We start from the raw sequence: 16892 nt of genomic DNA on the forward strand, positions 1-16892 counted from the left end.
GAAGATTACATTTCTTGATAGTTCTCTGGAAAAAAAAAAGCTTCGCTTGTGAGGGATTTACAAAACAAAAATTCTTGTAAAGAATTCTTGTAAAAAATGACTCACGATAGAAGTAAAACTTTGAAATTTTCTTCTTTTTTACAGTCTAAACTGTCATTTCACCCATATGTTTTCTCTCACGCCAAGCTCTTGTTCTTTCTGCGCCTGACTTAGGCATATTCACATGATGACTGTAGGTTTTAAGGAAGAAAATAGATTATAAAATTTAAGAAAACTAAAAATTACTCCGTCTGCCTTTTAACTGTTCCCAAAAATAATAAAAAATAATAGTAATAATAAAGTTAATTTTGATAATAAATGTTAACAAACTAAATTCAAGGCAGAACCTTAGCAATGTGAATTACGCTCTTAAACTGATGACTTGACTTGAATCCTCAAAAACCTGCATTATTTGAAACTTTTAAAGCAACCAAAATCCACAAATATACGCTTACTTAAGTTTAGCCTTGATATTAAATTGTTAATTTTACTAACAAAACTAATTTTATAAATACTAAGGTAACGGCACCAGTAACAGACATACTTGAGACATCGCTCTCAGGTTAACTCAATTTCCTGAGCCTTTTAATGTATTTAGACTTTTAAAATTATTTTTCTCTCATGCAACTACATCTGTTATGACGTTTGACTGCTTCTGGATCCTCTGAATTAGTTAACCTGTAACAGAGGAAGTGAAAAAGTTTTACCTAACAGGGAAGGTGAGGTCTCAGAGACCACTCTACTTTAGAATTTTATTTTAATCGTGAAATTAAGATACATTCCTGTAGTTTCCCTTAAATGTTTTTTGCACTTTAATTAGCAGAGAAAAAATATATTTTTGCATTTTTAATTGACATATGCCTTTTCTGAGGAAATTTAACCAAAACCTTTCGATTTTTCCAAAGAAATCATATGCTGCAGTAAATAATTTACTACTCATAATAGAAATGAATCTATTATGAATTAATCGTTTTATTTTAGTTGTTTAATACATACAGAACATTTTAATACTAGAAAATTGACTATATCACATTACAGGAAATTTTAGTCCGCCTTTTAACTTCTAGTATTTCCCACCGTATTTCCAGAAATAATTCAGCCCTCATTGTCTCTAGAACATCAGTAACCTCATCTACTCTCACCTCATCTAGAATATTTTGCATCTCTTCCCCATAACGTGAATAAAATAAAAAAAAACCTTTCTCCATGGTCCTAACATTAAGAGCAATGTCCACTACTGCCGAAAAGTAACGCTGAAGGAGAGGGGCTGTCTCACAGACCGCTTTTAAAGAATGCAATGAAATTGAAACCAAATGCACTCTCCAAACAGATAAGCAATGGGAGGTGATCAAGGTCAGAAAACAAATTGCTATTAGGAAAAACCGTTCAATCGGACTGAAAATAAAATGGGGGTCGTCGGATGAACTTTCAAGCGGTATGTGAGACTGCACCTCCCCTGTTAATTCTATTTTTATTTGCTCAATTTGGGAAAAAGGTCTGACACCCTGGTAACAGACACAGGCAATTCTAATGATACCCAGTAACAGATAGGATGAGGAAAGGATGAGTAATGGACAGAGATTTCCCCTTTTCTCTTCAAAATGGCCAAAAGTTTTTTTTTATTTTTAGATCTAAAACCTTATAAAATTCAAATGAGCATGCAACACCGGCAGACCTTGTTGTGGCTGTTCATAACCTTCCACCTCTGCTTTGTAAGTACCAAATGGCTCATAAAATTCACTCTGATAACACTAGATGGTTGCACCGTATTCATGGGTAGCAGCAACATCAGTTTTACAGGGGTGATTGTGTTCCGGTATTTTACTGAATTTCCGGTATTTTCGGACGTATTTCCGGTATTTTTATGTCCGAAAATACCGAAATTATATTTTTTTTGTTATGCTTTTATCTCCCTACCTCCGCAATTTTTAAAAAATTATATAATACTCATCAAATATACCTGCAAGAGAGCCTTAAGATGTTCACCTATCCCTTAAGATGGACAAATGTCAAGATAATTTTGTATAACACCAGCTCAAAAGTAACTTTGTAACCCATTAAAATTTTAATCAAATGTACACACACTACTTTGACTCTGACTATTGAACTATTTAATACTATGGCATAGGTGCACTTAAGTAATAGGGGCCAAAGATTACCCCCCCCCCCCCGTTCTCGCTTTGAAACTTTCAGGTATTTTTTGATGAACTCACAATCACCCCTGGTTTTACTTGCCCAAAATTCTTATTTAAATCCAAACCTAGGACTGTCTGTTACTGGACCCTTGTCTATTATTGGTTCCATTTCCCTATCACTTTTCATCATTTTTTGCAGCAATTAAATACAACTACCTCACTTCTGTCACAAAAAAGGTTAGAGATCAGAAATTCAAAGCTCTTGCATGAAAAGTTTCACTTCAAAACAGAGGAGGAAAAAATAAATTTTGCCAAAGGCTATAAAAAAAAAGCATTTATTTCATCCATGGTGAAAATTTAATAATAGAAGTGTTAATTTAAGACAAAGTATCAGAGTAGTTACTTATTAATAATTATTTAGACAAGTAACGGTCTTAAAACTTAAACAAGTATATTTCTAAAATGGACTTTAGTAGCTGTGACAAAAGTAACTTCAGAGTTACGTTCTTCGCGATTACATTCGTCTCACGTCATATTTTGAAGAAATATCTATTTGTGTCACATTATAAGAAAAATAAAATTAAGGAATGAGAATAATGCATTGCATTGTTTTTACAATAACATCAACCTGAACTTTAGAGAAAATAAGAGCTGAATTTCAGGTTGTAAATTTAAGGTTGCAAAAATGTTATGTTCATCAGACTATAGTAATTTAGTTTCAAGATCCAATTTATGGGATTTATACTGTGTTTTATTGCATGAATATTACACAGAAGTTTTATTCTTTCACAAAATTCCATAAAACCACCTGCAAATGATTATTATTAGACGTTTAAAATTCATGTTATGCAACAAAACAGTCTCTGAATGTTACGTCTGTCACGATAGAATGACCCTTTAACAATTAGTTCTGGTGAAAAAATTTAAGTAATGTAAATATATTTTAAAAAACAAAGATGTTTTTAATAAATTCTAAAATGAAGGACTTGAGCTTTTAAAAGCAAATTTTAAAATATGCACTGTATTTTCATGAGTATGAGCCGCACCCACCTTAACCCGTTCAGTCCCACCAGGACATATTGTCCCCTCAGAGCAACAGTAAGATAACTTAGTGTAATTTCGGCGATTAGATATCTTACTGTTGCTCTGAGGCAACAATATATGTCATACAGATATTTCCAAACTATCCTATGGAGTAAATAAGCTTGGAATTTACTGGAGTGCATGTCCCATTGGTTTTCTGTGACTACACTGGTACTTTAGTGTAAGTTTTTGCCAATCTATACCAATTTTACCTACTTAATTTAACCTAGTAAAGCTAAAATGTAAGTTTTTAAAAAGCAAGAAATCTGTGTAGAAAGGGTTATTATTAATTAAAAAATATAGATATTCTACAGTGTGAGGTGCACCTGTCATGAGATCCATACCCACAGTTACAAAATTTTAAAGCAATATCGTTTGATGCAAAGTGGAACAAATTTAAACATATTAAATGTCAAAAATGCTTTTTTAAATTAATATAATTACTTGTAGTTTAGAAACATAATTCTGCCGACCACACCAAATTTTGGTTTGCATCCAGAAAGTTCAAACATGTGGAATGCTAAAATATTGAACAATCAGATTAATGGATGTTTTAAAAAGGGTTTAACTGTTATTGAAAAATTACCCCATTTACTGGCTTAAATGTATGCAATTTAGTTCAAGAAGCAGTGTTTAAAGACAGAAGATCAAACTTATTCAAATAAAAGTTCCAAGAAATAATCCTGAACTACAATGGAAAATTTGGAAAATTTTCTCTATTTTTAATTGACTAAACACTTATAAACTAAACACTGACGCAGTCTAGCAAAATTTTGTATTGTTAAACAATGTAAAATTTTCAAACAATGTAATATTGTTTCCCTATTAATTTCAGTTTTTTGTTTAAAAGTTCGTTTACATGAAAAATGTGAGGAATGTCAAATTCTGGATTGGTCAATTTTTTGCATTGTCGATTGCTTAGGAATTAGTTCGCATCAAAAAAATTCTTGTAAAATAGTGCTACAAGATATTAAAAAGAAAAATTTGTTGATATTATTTCAATTAGAAGCAACAATTAACAAAAAAATAAATTGTGGAAACTTTTCAGTTTAAAATTGATGAATTGAGGCAGTGAGAAGCAAAGGGATGTAAGTGGCAAAATTAAAAATTTGGAGGTAACTAGTACACATGGTAGGGTGAACCTCGCCTCTGTCTTGGGACCACAGATGGTACTAGTAGCCCTGGTAGTTGCTGCTATACAGCATGATTTAGAAAAAAATTTAATGAAAGCCTACCAAAAATGTTATCTTTAAACGCGTTTTACTCAAAATTTGAAAATGTCCACTTAACATCCCTATGCTTCTCACTGCCTCAATTGTGAATGAATGTGTTTTGTGTGTTTTGTTCTTAGTGAAGAAAGTTGATAAAGTTTTTTTTTTTTTGCTGTGAGTAAAAGTTTTAATTTGAGGTACATAAAATAGTTAAGTTGTATCGTTTGTAACAACTTTAATTTTGGGTCAGTGCGCCGTTGGATGGTTTTGTTGTCAGTTTCATTTGTATGTTCTATTGGAGCTACTGTTTGAGCTATTATAAAGTTTCTACCTTAAGACTTGGTTTTGATATAACATGGTACACATTCTATGATTAACATAACTTCAAAGTCTCGTATAAGACTATTACAACACAATACGTATTGACATGATTTGTAATATGTACATGATTAATTAGTTTAAAAATAAGTAAAAAAGCTATTCATAAAAAAAATCTTGTATAACATGTTTTCGATACTACAGGGTATGAATTAACCATGTTATGCAAGGGATACCTGTATTGATTTTGAAAATTTTCCCCCAGTTTTAATTTTAATATTCTGTTTTTTTTTTTGGACTCAATGTAGACCATCATCAGTATAAACTTTTGGATTATTCTGCGTTAGATTATTTTTAATTAAGTATAAATTAAATATTATGTACACTTTAAAATCTAAAAAAGACGGAACATCCACTTAACACTACTTTGCACTTATATTTTGTTAGATTAAGCTTTTTCCCCAAAAGTTATAAGTATGTACTAGGCATACTTTTTCTTGACAATCTATATAAAACAAAGAATATGCGTGTATTTTCTCTATACAAATCCAGTGTACATCGGATCTAGACCAAATTTGGCACGGAGGCGCTTGGGCGCCCGAGAAGGTTCTTAGGAGGGTTTTCGAACTCTAAAAAAAGTACCAAACCATTTGAACTTGAACTTTTTGACCTGAAAGTGGCATTTTTCTATAATATGAGGGCGAAAAAATGCGCACAAAAATTAGAATAACATATCCATAGAAACCCCTGTTCCCTGTTCCAATCTAATTAAAACATGAATTATAACTGTTTTCAACTAATTCCATGCTAAAATGTAGGTAAGCCTTCAATTAGAAATTCAATTTTGACCATGGTTCCATTGTTGAACAATGCGTTTATTAAAATTTGTAGCTTGAAGAAAATCATTGAGAAGAAAGATCTGTTACCATTTTTTTTCTCGAATGTGAACATGTGGCTTTTATTTTGAGACTTTTACTGTAATCGAGGGGATTTAGATTTTTTCTTTTTGGTTATTTTTCCGCAACTGTTGGGAAATTTTACAGATTTTTTTTTCTTTTTGTTTGTTCAAGCCTGATTGTTGGGCCCGAGTCGCGAGTCGCTTGACATAAGTTTTATTTTCGAGGTATACTGTGGAAAGTCCTACCATGCAGCTAGTAGATAAATAAAAATTGGTAGCTGTCTGACTTAAAGATACCACATTTTATAAAGAATAGTTAAACTTTTTTTTTCATCTGATTTATTATAATTCAGTTCACTCACAGTTCATTTTCATCTCACACATTGATGAATATTATAATTTGCCCCGTTGCCTAATTGTTTCCTTTTTCTGTATTTTTCTGTAGTTATAGTGTACTACTATGCCATCTATATTAAATTTGATTTGGATCATATGCATGTACTGATAGCAATTAGTTTTGCATCTGAGTTGGAAAACTTTTTTGGTGAAATATAATGTTTTTGAAATCCTTAATATAGATATCAGGATTAGTTTTGATTTATAAATGCAAATCATTTAATAACTGAAGCTTATAAGTCTTTAAAAATATCTATAAATCTGATTAAAATTTTCAGAACACAATGAACGATCCAGTTTTTATCAATTTTAAAGACCTTGACTTTTTTTACAACTCCTATTGTGATTCAGCAGGGTTAAAATGGAAAGGATTATTATTATTTCTTTTTTTACATTGGCTGTTTGGCGCTTACTTCTTGAAATGTCTCAATTTTAATGTCTTTGAAAAAATTTAGGCACAACAAGCTTGCCATGGACGCTGGTGAAGGAGATCAACAGAAAGATGAGATATGGCTCTTTACACCCCTCCAATCCTCCCCCCTGAGAGACGAGAAGTTTATGACTGTCTGTGGAGGAAGGGCACACACTGCGTTCTTGTGCGGTGAGTGGTTCATTGCTAGTATATGTCATGCAAGATGCTTTTTTGTGTATAGGAAGACATCGTTTTCTGCAAAGTCCCTCAAATTGTGGTAGGCAATTTCATACCAAGGGTTCTCGGTCCTCGACTTGTAAGCATAGTTTGAACGAAAAATTAATAGATAGGGGAAGGTAGGGCAAAGTGAAATAGTTAAGATAACTTACTTTTTTTCAAAATGAACAAGTTGGATACTTGTTCTAAAAATTATGGTACTCGTAGGAAGAACAATATATTTTATAACAAAACTTGCATTGAAACATTATTATTTAGTTTTGGCAGTAAATTTGTACCTCCAAAAAAAAGATGGAAATTTTTCACTTATTTTTTTCATGGGGCAAAGTGAAAAATAAAATATTTTTCTAATGAAATATTTTCTATTTCATTATTAAAGATTGTTTTGATGAAATAAATGAGTAAATAAACCGGGATTTCTACCCACATGGAAAACTTGGAAATGTCTGGGAAATTTTTTGTACTGGAAATGTCAGGGAAATTTACTTTTGTATGCATAAAACCTTTAATTTTTAAAAAATTATATTGCATGCAGTTTCTAAAGATTTGTTTTCCTTTTTTGTAGTAAGTTATTAAAGTTAATTTGGTCAGAAATTCATGCAACATGAAATTACTAAAAAGAAATATTTATTTCCTTAAACTAGTTCTTCAACCCCATGTTTTGTTTACTAGTAGTTCTCTGGCACCACACAATCTCCCCTGAAACTGAGACTCTACCAAAGTGGAATGGTTCATACCCTCCCTCAGACAATATCTGTTTCTTTCCTCAAACCAGTTCTCCAACTCATCTTTTGTTCTCTAGTTTTGCACATTCCAGTTTCCCTTGGGGGTTGAGAAGTTTACACTCACTAACAATGGTAGTTAGGTTGCTTCTGCAACTACCAATGAAAAATTCAGTAAATTACCGCCCAATAGCCAGGGCTAAAGCAGAATTACATGAAATACACCGCCAGCTCAGTCATTTCCAGCCGAGGACTGCAGTTTTGTGCTTATTAGCACTCATCAGCCCGGCATAGGAAAGTGACTGAGCTGGAGATGGAAAACCTCTTAAGGAAGCCAAGAGTGCACAACAAACTGGTAGCTAATATAGAATTCTCCAGCTCAGTCACTTTCCTATGCCGGGCTGATGAGTGCTAATAAGCACGAAATTGCAGTCCTCGGCTGGAAATGACTGAGCTGGCGGTGTATTTCATGTAAACAAAAATTGTTTAGTTTTCCCACACCAGTTATAGATAAGCTCTTCAAAGTAAGGGTAAACTATTTCATAGATTATTGTTTAATTTAAGTATTCCTTTGGTGTTCGTGCAGTTCTTTATCTCTGTAGAGATGTCTTTGCTAATTTATGTTTAAATGCTTAAAAGGATTCCTCTTGAATAGACCAAAATAAGAACAATAAGAACAGAGCCAAATAAACTAAAAATGTCATCAAAGAAAGGTTTTTCCACTGAAATTTTGTTTGATTTGGTGATAGCTCAGCTGTTGCACAAAGGCCTTTAGACATTTTGCCACCCATAAAAGTCTTTGTTCAAAAGGCAGAGGTTGCAAATGTTGAAGTGCAGTGAACTTATGGAAGCAAAATTGAGTTTCTTTATTTCAGTGGCATCAGAATTGCTAGATTTTTAAATAAGATTCCAGGCTGGTAAACCAATGTCCCCTTTCCTGTGGGAAGAGACAGGGACGGCATTTCAACATTTCATTTGGGGGGGTAAAGTTTCCTAAAAATGAGTTACCTCAGCGTGGAACAAAGCACATATTGGCTAGTGAGGAGGGACCATAAAATGAGCTTAATGTTTATGAAAATTAGGGTTTAAGAACAATTTAAACTTAAATGACAAATTTTCTTATTTGTTTCAATATAAGTATCCTTCTTGATACTACAGATTTTACCTTTTAGTAAAGTTTTAATGTATGATTTTTGGAAATCGGAAGAACATGAAATCCTGTTACTAATCCATCGATGCCCAGTATTGTGCTTTTTTGCTAGTACAGCTAAAGGTGAAAGCTTTTTTTTTTTGCCCATTGCGCTTCAAAAATAATTCTCTAAGCTCCCAAGATATGAAAATGTTCTTTCTCTACTAGCCGAGCTGACTGGAATAGTTAAAAAATAATTGAAGTAACTAAGTTATGCAAGAAAACCTTTCACTTTCTGCTCTTCGATATCACCCAAGCAAAAATTTTTATCATCAAATCGTATGTTAATTTCATTCAAAACTGAATCTTTTTTTATACTGAGTCTTAAATCAATGTTATGGCTTAACCTCATCATATAGATTGATATCACATCTTTTTTTTTTTTTTTTTGCAGCTTTATCAAATTGACTAGCAGAATTTTATTATGAGAAGTTCCACTCTTGGTTGAAATGTACTTCTGTACAAAAATTATTAACAGTTTCAGCTGTAGATTAAACTAAATCTCCGAACTACAGTCCAAATATTAATGTTAGCGGATTGAAGATGTTTTGATAGAGCAAAGCATTGTTCAAAAACTCTCAACAAAACACACAAAGTAAATAAAAATTTAAACAAAGTCTTGCATGATGATTCCCCAATAATTCTTCTAGGCGTCAATCACTACTCTGAAATTTTAAGAAGTGTATTTATGATTTTAACTCTTAAAGACCATCTTGTGTCACTCCGAGATTGTATAATTAAATAGCCACAGAAAAGCAGGGTCCAACTAACTAAAATTGAGGCCCTAAGCCCGCCTGGATAATTTGGAGGCCCCCTGAAGACACGATAGCGGAATGCAGTGGTAAATCAGCCACTATATTCAAGCTTGAGGCTCGTAAGAATGCATTTTTGGAAACCTATTTGTCAATCACAGAACTATGTAAATCATTTATCAAGTGCATTTATGACACCCCTTTGGAGCCCCTCATAATTTTAACAATACTGACAGAAGAAATAAAAGTTCTCTTTTAAGGAAGTTTTTTTTTTTTTTTAACAAGTCATTACTTTCTTATTATTATTTTGAAAATACATGTATATTTTATATAATTGTAATGCTATACATAATTCTTCAAGTAATTTGGGGCCTTTTTGGAAGTTGCAGCCCCAAGCCCAGGCCTCGTTGGCCTGTATGGTAATCGGACCCTACAGATAAGGTATTTGTTGATGTGCAATTTTTTTTTTCAAAGTGTATTTTTAAGAAGTTTCTATGAAAGCATATTATGCATTGAGTAGCTGAAATGTGGTTCCTCGCAGAAGAAAGTTGTGAACTCATTAAATAAACACATATTAAAAATATAAGAGTAACAATGAATGCGAAATAGCAAGGACTTTTCTTGTGAAAAATTATGCAGCCACATCACTGCAAGGAACTCTCTCTGCTTCTGTCTGGAAATGTGTCGAGTTTCATCAATTTTTTCTGAGAATCAGCGAGAATTTTTCTACTGAACTTTGATTTGAGATTTACATACATTGAATTTATCTATTTTTCACCATTCTGGTCCAAAAATTTTGGGGTGTGACCGCCCCCCCCCCATTTGCCACCCCTGGGAGGAGATGTATTTGATGCTTAACACTTTAATGAAGCAATTTTTTAAAAGTTCTCAAAGTTTTCCAGGCAACAAAAGCCTGTTTTAGGGATGGATGGATGTAATAGTTTGAAATTTACATTAAACAATGATATAAAGGTAAGGTGTATTAAAATGTCACTTAAAAGCACAGCTAACCAACCGTTGAAAAATTCCAAAAGTAACTACACTAATCTTTAAAAAAGCACATGAAAAATTTTGTTTAAGGTATAGAAAACCTTGAAAATTCTGGGAATGGAAAATGTGTTTTGAGTAAACACCCTGATAAAAGAAAGAATGAATAAAGGAAAAGGAAATGCAAAAAAAAATGAATACTAAATAAGTTAATATATGAGTTAAATAAATGAGTGAATAAAATAGTGAATGAATAAGAAAATAAGTGAAACAATGAATAAATATAAAGGAGTTCTTAAATGAAGGAATGTTAATGAAATAATTAATAAATGAATATGTAAGGAATTTGATAAAGGATTAAAAAGTGAAATGAAATGAATTTTTTGACTTTGCCCCACAAGCACTTGACTAACTGTACAAAGCATTTAAAATACAAATTACGCAATATTAAACTAATAAATACGTCACTGAATATTAGTAGGTCTCAACTAATGTTTAAAATATTAATAACAAGAACTTTATCATTTAATAAGAACAAAAATAATTTTGGACTTGTAAAGAAAATATTGCAATACAAGTATTATTTTTTGAAAATTGTTTGTACTATCATATTCTTTGAGTTTCAGTGGTAATATTTTCTTGACTGGAATAAACAACATGGGTTATAGTTTGCAAGCCAGTATGAAGAATGGGGGGTCATTTGAACCACTGAGAATCTTATTGTAAGTTGTAGTGTAGCTCGTAAAAAAGAGTTCAAGCACCATGCTGTACATTTTGGGTGGTACATACGACTGGACCGGTAGCAGAAAATAACACACCAGGGAAGTGTATATTAGGATTAAAAGATTTTGTATGGCATATAAGGTAAACACATCAGCAGTGGCCACTTCAAGGTTTAAAACACACGAGTAGTGACCGCAGTGAAGTATTATATTTAAACTGTGGGTCTACAATATTGATTACCTCTCTTGAAACTCAATGAGCATATTATAGCCCAACTTTTCATATGTCTTTTCTATTATTTTTACTTTTTTGTAATTGATCCTTTCGAACTCTTTCAGAAAATTTGTTGTGAAGTAATCCCCCAACATAAAATTGCCCCTACCACATGTGTAAGTGCTTTAAATTGTATACAATTATTTTAGCATTTTAAAATGGAAAGAATAATTTCTTATTTTTATTCATCATTATTAATAAAGACTTTTTAAGTTACACTGTATAACTATATTTATTACTTTAGAAACTTTCACTATTAAGGTATGAAAAATAGTTTTTTGGATCTTTTCTTTGTTAGCCAGTACCAGCTGTCTTTTCATAAAAAAAATTTCTCCTTTTGTGGGACAGTTTGCCATCCCTATGCCTATTTCATTTTTTTTTTCTCTTTTCTTTGTTTTTGGTTTCAGGACAATTGCTTCATGCATGGAGTCTTTTGTGCTTTTTTTTTTTTTGTGGCAAGTAGGCTTACAAGTAGGGCAATGTAGTTCCTTCATTTGGAATGAAGTTGAATACCAAGTGAAATATTCAGAAGTAAAAATAAAAATTGGATCATCTGAAACATTCTGAGATTAATAGGAACCAGGAAATGGCAGATAAATCAAGAATAGAAATAAATAAATGGTATGAGTTAGAACAATACTTAAGACTAAAAGCAAAAAGAAAGAAAAGTGACCAAAACAGATTTTAAATGAAGCTGTGAAAGAGTATAAAATGTTTTCATCATTCACTCCCCCCCCCCCCTTTTATTTGATTTCTTTTATCCCAAATCTCAATTGGTAGTTTGCAACTCCAAAACACATGTAATTTATATTTTCGACATTGCACAGGTTGTTTTTATTGATTTATTAGTAATATTATTAATTAGTAAATATTGATCCTTTTACAGATGATGGTAAGGTGTACACTGTGGGATCGAATTGCCAGTTGCAGCTGGGATGGGGAACTCTCCACATAGATTACAGCATGCCCAGGATAGTGGAGTCCCTGAAAGGATTCCAAGTCACAGATATCAGCTGTGGGGATTACTTCACTCTAGCTTTGACCAAAGGTAAGGTTTTTATCAAATTTGTTTATTTTCCAAAATTCAGGACTGAGATTCTTCAGGATTTTTAATTTTTTAGGACTAAAAAAAAAAATTATTTGGCCTATCTTTTGGCATAAGCGAGGTAGACTCGGCCACCTTCGTACTTAGATTTTTACAAATCTTAAGTTCTGTCATGAACAGAATCTTAGTTAAGCTACTGCTATGCTTTCAGAATCATGATAGAATGTCTGGATTTTTTAAAATAAAGTTATATTATTCTGCATAAATTGTTTTATTTTAAAACAGTATATCGTAGAATTCTAATTATCCAAATCACTTGGGACTAGACCACATTCTAATTACCAAAAATTCGAACATTTGAATTTTTTCAGAAAAAATGATTTATTTTAATCAACCCTCTACTATCCACCGAGACCCTGAGGTCACATCAGGTCACATCGGTTTTATCCTCACATTTCCCTATAGGTGCATTATACCTTTGTTTACTAGTGTGACTTGAGCAGTGCAATTAGGTTTCTTTACATTAAGGTTGTTGGTACTCAGGCAAGTTAATATTTCGATCAAAGAGGCACAGATTTAGCTTGAAGATATAAAAAGATTTAAAAACATAAGTGCACAATATGTGTGTTAAGTGCATTATTCTTTAATATTCTGTGCCTGGAAAAAAAAATTTCTGCAGGAAGTAACATTTTAGGCAGAAGAGATTTATTTTCTGTATGGTAAATAGAAAATATTAGAAAACTAAAATTTTTCAGAGAAAAGGTAGCTTTTGATTAATGAAATGAAAAACAATGTTGTGTTTTTTAAGTAAAAAAGCAGTTTTTATCGTGACAAGGTTTAAACTTTCCAAGAGTTGTCATAAACCTCCTAGTGTCAAAAACCCTTAGAGGTAATGGATGAGCTTGCTGAAGAAACATATGAAGCTTAGGCTTTTGTGGCCACATCACATACAGTTCAGTTCAGAAATACGTACTGATGGCTGCTGTAACTGTGTCGTGTCATCGCAAAACAGTCGTAAGGAGTCATCTCTGCAACACCCCTTTGTGACGTCACCGCGGACTGACATTTGTAAGCTGCTGCTACTTGTTGGTGACTTCTCATTGCAACTGTCATGTAAATGTCACTTACGCATCCCACTTTGGTCGCTGCTACTACCAATTTATTTTCCATTAGCCACATCTGTAAAGCTCTCTGATACTTTCTTTCCCATGATCACCACATAAATTGTCCAAAATGTTTCAATGAAATTTCTGTAAATAAAGTTATGACGTGCTGCTGAATGGCTATCAAATGAATTTATTCTGTTATGCCAAGAGCTTACTGTGATGCCACAATAAAGAAACAAAGTTTCAAGTGTTTGTAGTGACAGGGGGGGGGGGTACGACGAGATTATGGACAGTCACCATGGGAACAGTCAATAGTTTGGCGTTTTGCCTTAACGTCACATTCAGATCACACTTGTGACAGTTAAGTCGGCAAAACTCTTTCGTAACACTGATAAACAGTCACTATTAAAGGACCTTCAAAGCTTTTTCTCGTGACTTTGCTTGAAATTTGCTCAAAAATAGGCTGAGATCAATGTGACTTTATCGTGATGTTATGGAACTGTTACTAGTCATTAAAATGATATGGGCTTTACTGCAACTTGGTATCACGGTTGCTATGACTATGTCGCAATGTTTGCAGAATTTTTACAAGTAATCACAGTTGCAGTACTGTCATTGGGTTGTTGCAGACTTAAAAAGTCTCTAGTACCTGTTAGTGACTTCAGCAACATATCGTTACCATCACTTGACAGTCACCATGGGGCTTTGCAGCATGCTATAAGGAACAAATTCTGAAAATATTTCTTAGTTATAAATTTGTGGTGCAAAAATCCTAATTTTACTGGGATATTATGTCCCTTACTCAAAATAATAATAATTCATATTGATATCACAAATTTAAAACAAAGAAAAAAGAGGAAGTGTAAGGTGACCATATGTCTGGTTTTAAACAAGACAGTCCTATTTTCGGTGTTGCTTGTCTTGTTGTTCCTGAGCATGGTTCCGGGACACTGAAATGTCTTGTTTTCTGGAGCAATAAAATGCAATATGGTGCATTTTCAGCCGACAGCATTTGGATGAAAGTATTTAAGCATTTTCATTCTAATAATTTGAATCATGCAAATTTTTCGTAATGATTTTAAATACTATGTATGGAAATAAACACAAAAATTATTTGTGCAGTGCTGAAAGTGCTATGTAGCCATGATCCCGTTTTGCACTTCTATAAGACCATTTTAGTCCTCTTATAGCAGTAGGGGTGCGCTTCACGAAATATTACCTGTACGTTTAAGAATGAGGGGAAAGTAATTTGTAATTGTCTCCCAATTTATAAGCAGTAAAGTGTTTTGTGGAAACCTATCTCGCTTAAAAAGTTTAAATACTGTTTTTCTCTCTATGATTTGTGGGGAGAAAATTAATAAAAGATATCTGGGAGGGGGTTTTAAACCCAAAAATTCCTACCGTGACAGCGCCACTGCTTTTAAGAGGGCTCTGTTTTTTTATCCCAGGTATTTGGATGGAATGGGAATGTGGAGGACTTCATAACCATCACATATTTAATGTGCCCCAGTCACCACTAGCGAGCACAGAGGATATTCTGGAACCTGGGACAATTCATTGTCAGTACAGCAACAGGAAGACTACCTACTGGAAATGGTCAGAATTTTCTCAAGCTGAGAAACTTCACAAATATGAAAATCTTTTTTTTTTGGCCCTAGACATTGAGATTTTGATGTCAGCCAGCATTGAATTTTTTTTTTTTTTTTGAAGAAACAAGTGTTGTGCCCTGTTATTTAGATATGAAAAATTTTTTTTTTCAAGTGAAAGAGCTTGTATGTTTCTCGTATCTTCCCCCATTTTCCCTTTATCTTCTTACATGATCATAGGTTAGAGTCTCCGAAAGTTTGATGGTTTTGCTCGAACTCTGAAATGAAGTAATTATGTCCCGAATTTTCGCCAAAAATTAGATTATTCAAGAAAAAAGGGGAAGGGTGGTTCGGCGATTAGAATTTTGGAAAAAAAAAATCTTGATAATAAAGCAATCGCAAAAGCGAAAAAATTTTGTACACAAGTATGAAAAAATTGTTCAGTTTGATTATTTTTGCAACCTGTATTTTATTTTATTTTTTTCTCTTGTGCAAGAGAAAAGAAACTTTTGCAATCTTTCAAATGTTTCTTTTCTAAACCCATTTTTTTTCTTCAAAAAAGTAAAAATAACAACTTCAGTTTCTGAATTTTACCCTCAAACTTTTGTCCTTAAATTTGTTCATGCAAAATCACCTTTATTTTTACATAAGTGTCCATGTTTTCATCTTTTCTTGTTGGAAACTGACATGAATCAGTTGTCATTATTATCCAATTTGTTGAAATTTTTGCCTTTTTTTCTTTTGCTATAACTTGCTGTTTTGATTGAAATTTCCAGTAAGCTAAAGACACCCCTGAGTTAGTTTACATGTTCAGTATAGTTTTGAAATTGGCTTTATATGTTTTAATGTATCTAAATTAATGTGAAACTTCTCTCTTTTCAGATAAATCCTTATACTGCTGGGGCCAATGTCCTAAATCGCTGATAGGGGCGGAGGATGCTAGAGATTACTGCATACCTCGAGTCCCCTCGTGCTTGCATGGAAAAGTTCTTTCTGCCATCGCTTGTGACAGCGAAAGCTGCGTCATCTTGGAGGATGGTACCTCTGAAAATTGAACTTTTTTTCGTTCGGCATTGAAATTGAGAGTAATAATTCTATTTCATCTGTTTTTGTCAAAATTTTCATCTCATGAACATTAATAAAATAAAGTGTTCTCATGTGTCATCTGAGTCATCTAAAAATGTGATTGGATCCAATTTTCAGATAGATCCTTTAACTTTATGCAATTAATTTCTTTTTATGGTTTTTTAATGTCCTAAAATGTCCTGTAGGTAAAGGTGCGTTTCATGGTTGCTAACTACTTTTCTTGGTATGTCTGCTAAACTAATTCAAATCATCAAAACTAACCTTGACTATACTGCAGTATGTTACACTTTATGCATCAACCCACGTGAAATACTATGTCTGAAAATCTGATCAGGTTCAAATTACTGTTTTTTAATGAATTAACACTAGAGAAACAAGCATCTGCAGTTCCGTTATACAGAGCAGAACCTTTTATCCGTGAACCAAAAAACCGGAAAACCAGCAACAATTGGCCGATTTTCCCTCTATTAAAAAAAAAATATATATATACATTTTTGTCAATTTTTGAAAAACTAAGCATTTTTTCGAAATACCTTAAAGAATAAGAATGCTTTCTTAATGAATACCATATTACTCAGGTATAACTTGGGAAAATTGTTACAAAAAGGAACTTTAAAGAGTTATCCTTAATGCGGAGAAAAATTTCCAAAATATTTACCTGAATTAAAAAGTACACTTGTAAATCTGAAATTTC

The 16892-nt window shown here is 32.7% G+C and overlaps 1 protein-coding gene across 3 annotated transcripts in view; it reads left to right on the top strand.

Annotated features, from left to right (window-relative positions):
* LOC129231520 (serine/threonine-protein kinase Nek8-like) overlaps positions 1-16263 on the top strand; it is a 72055-nt gene extending 55792 nt beyond the window's left edge. For 2 of the 3 annotated variants that reach the window (XM_054865857.1, XM_054865858.1), the window contains 3 exons: positions 6536-6681; positions 12262-12423; positions 15995-16263. In XM_054865857.1, coding sequence (XP_054721832.1) covers positions 6536-6681; positions 12262-12423; positions 15995-16167 — 481 coding nt within the window. In that variant the 3' untranslated portion in view covers positions 16168-16263. Of the gene's footprint in view, positions 1-6535; positions 6682-11440; positions 11476-12261; positions 12424-15994 lie in introns of those variants that run through there. The other variant, XM_054865859.1, reaches the window with a different exon arrangement.
* Positions 16264-16892: the final 629 nt, after the last annotated feature.

This window comes from Uloborus diversus, chromosome 10, assembly GCF_026930045.1.
Source record: "Uloborus diversus isolate 005 chromosome 10, Udiv.v.3.1, whole genome shotgun sequence".
NCBI lineage: Eukaryota > Metazoa > Arthropoda > Arachnida > Araneae > Uloboridae > Uloborus > Uloborus diversus.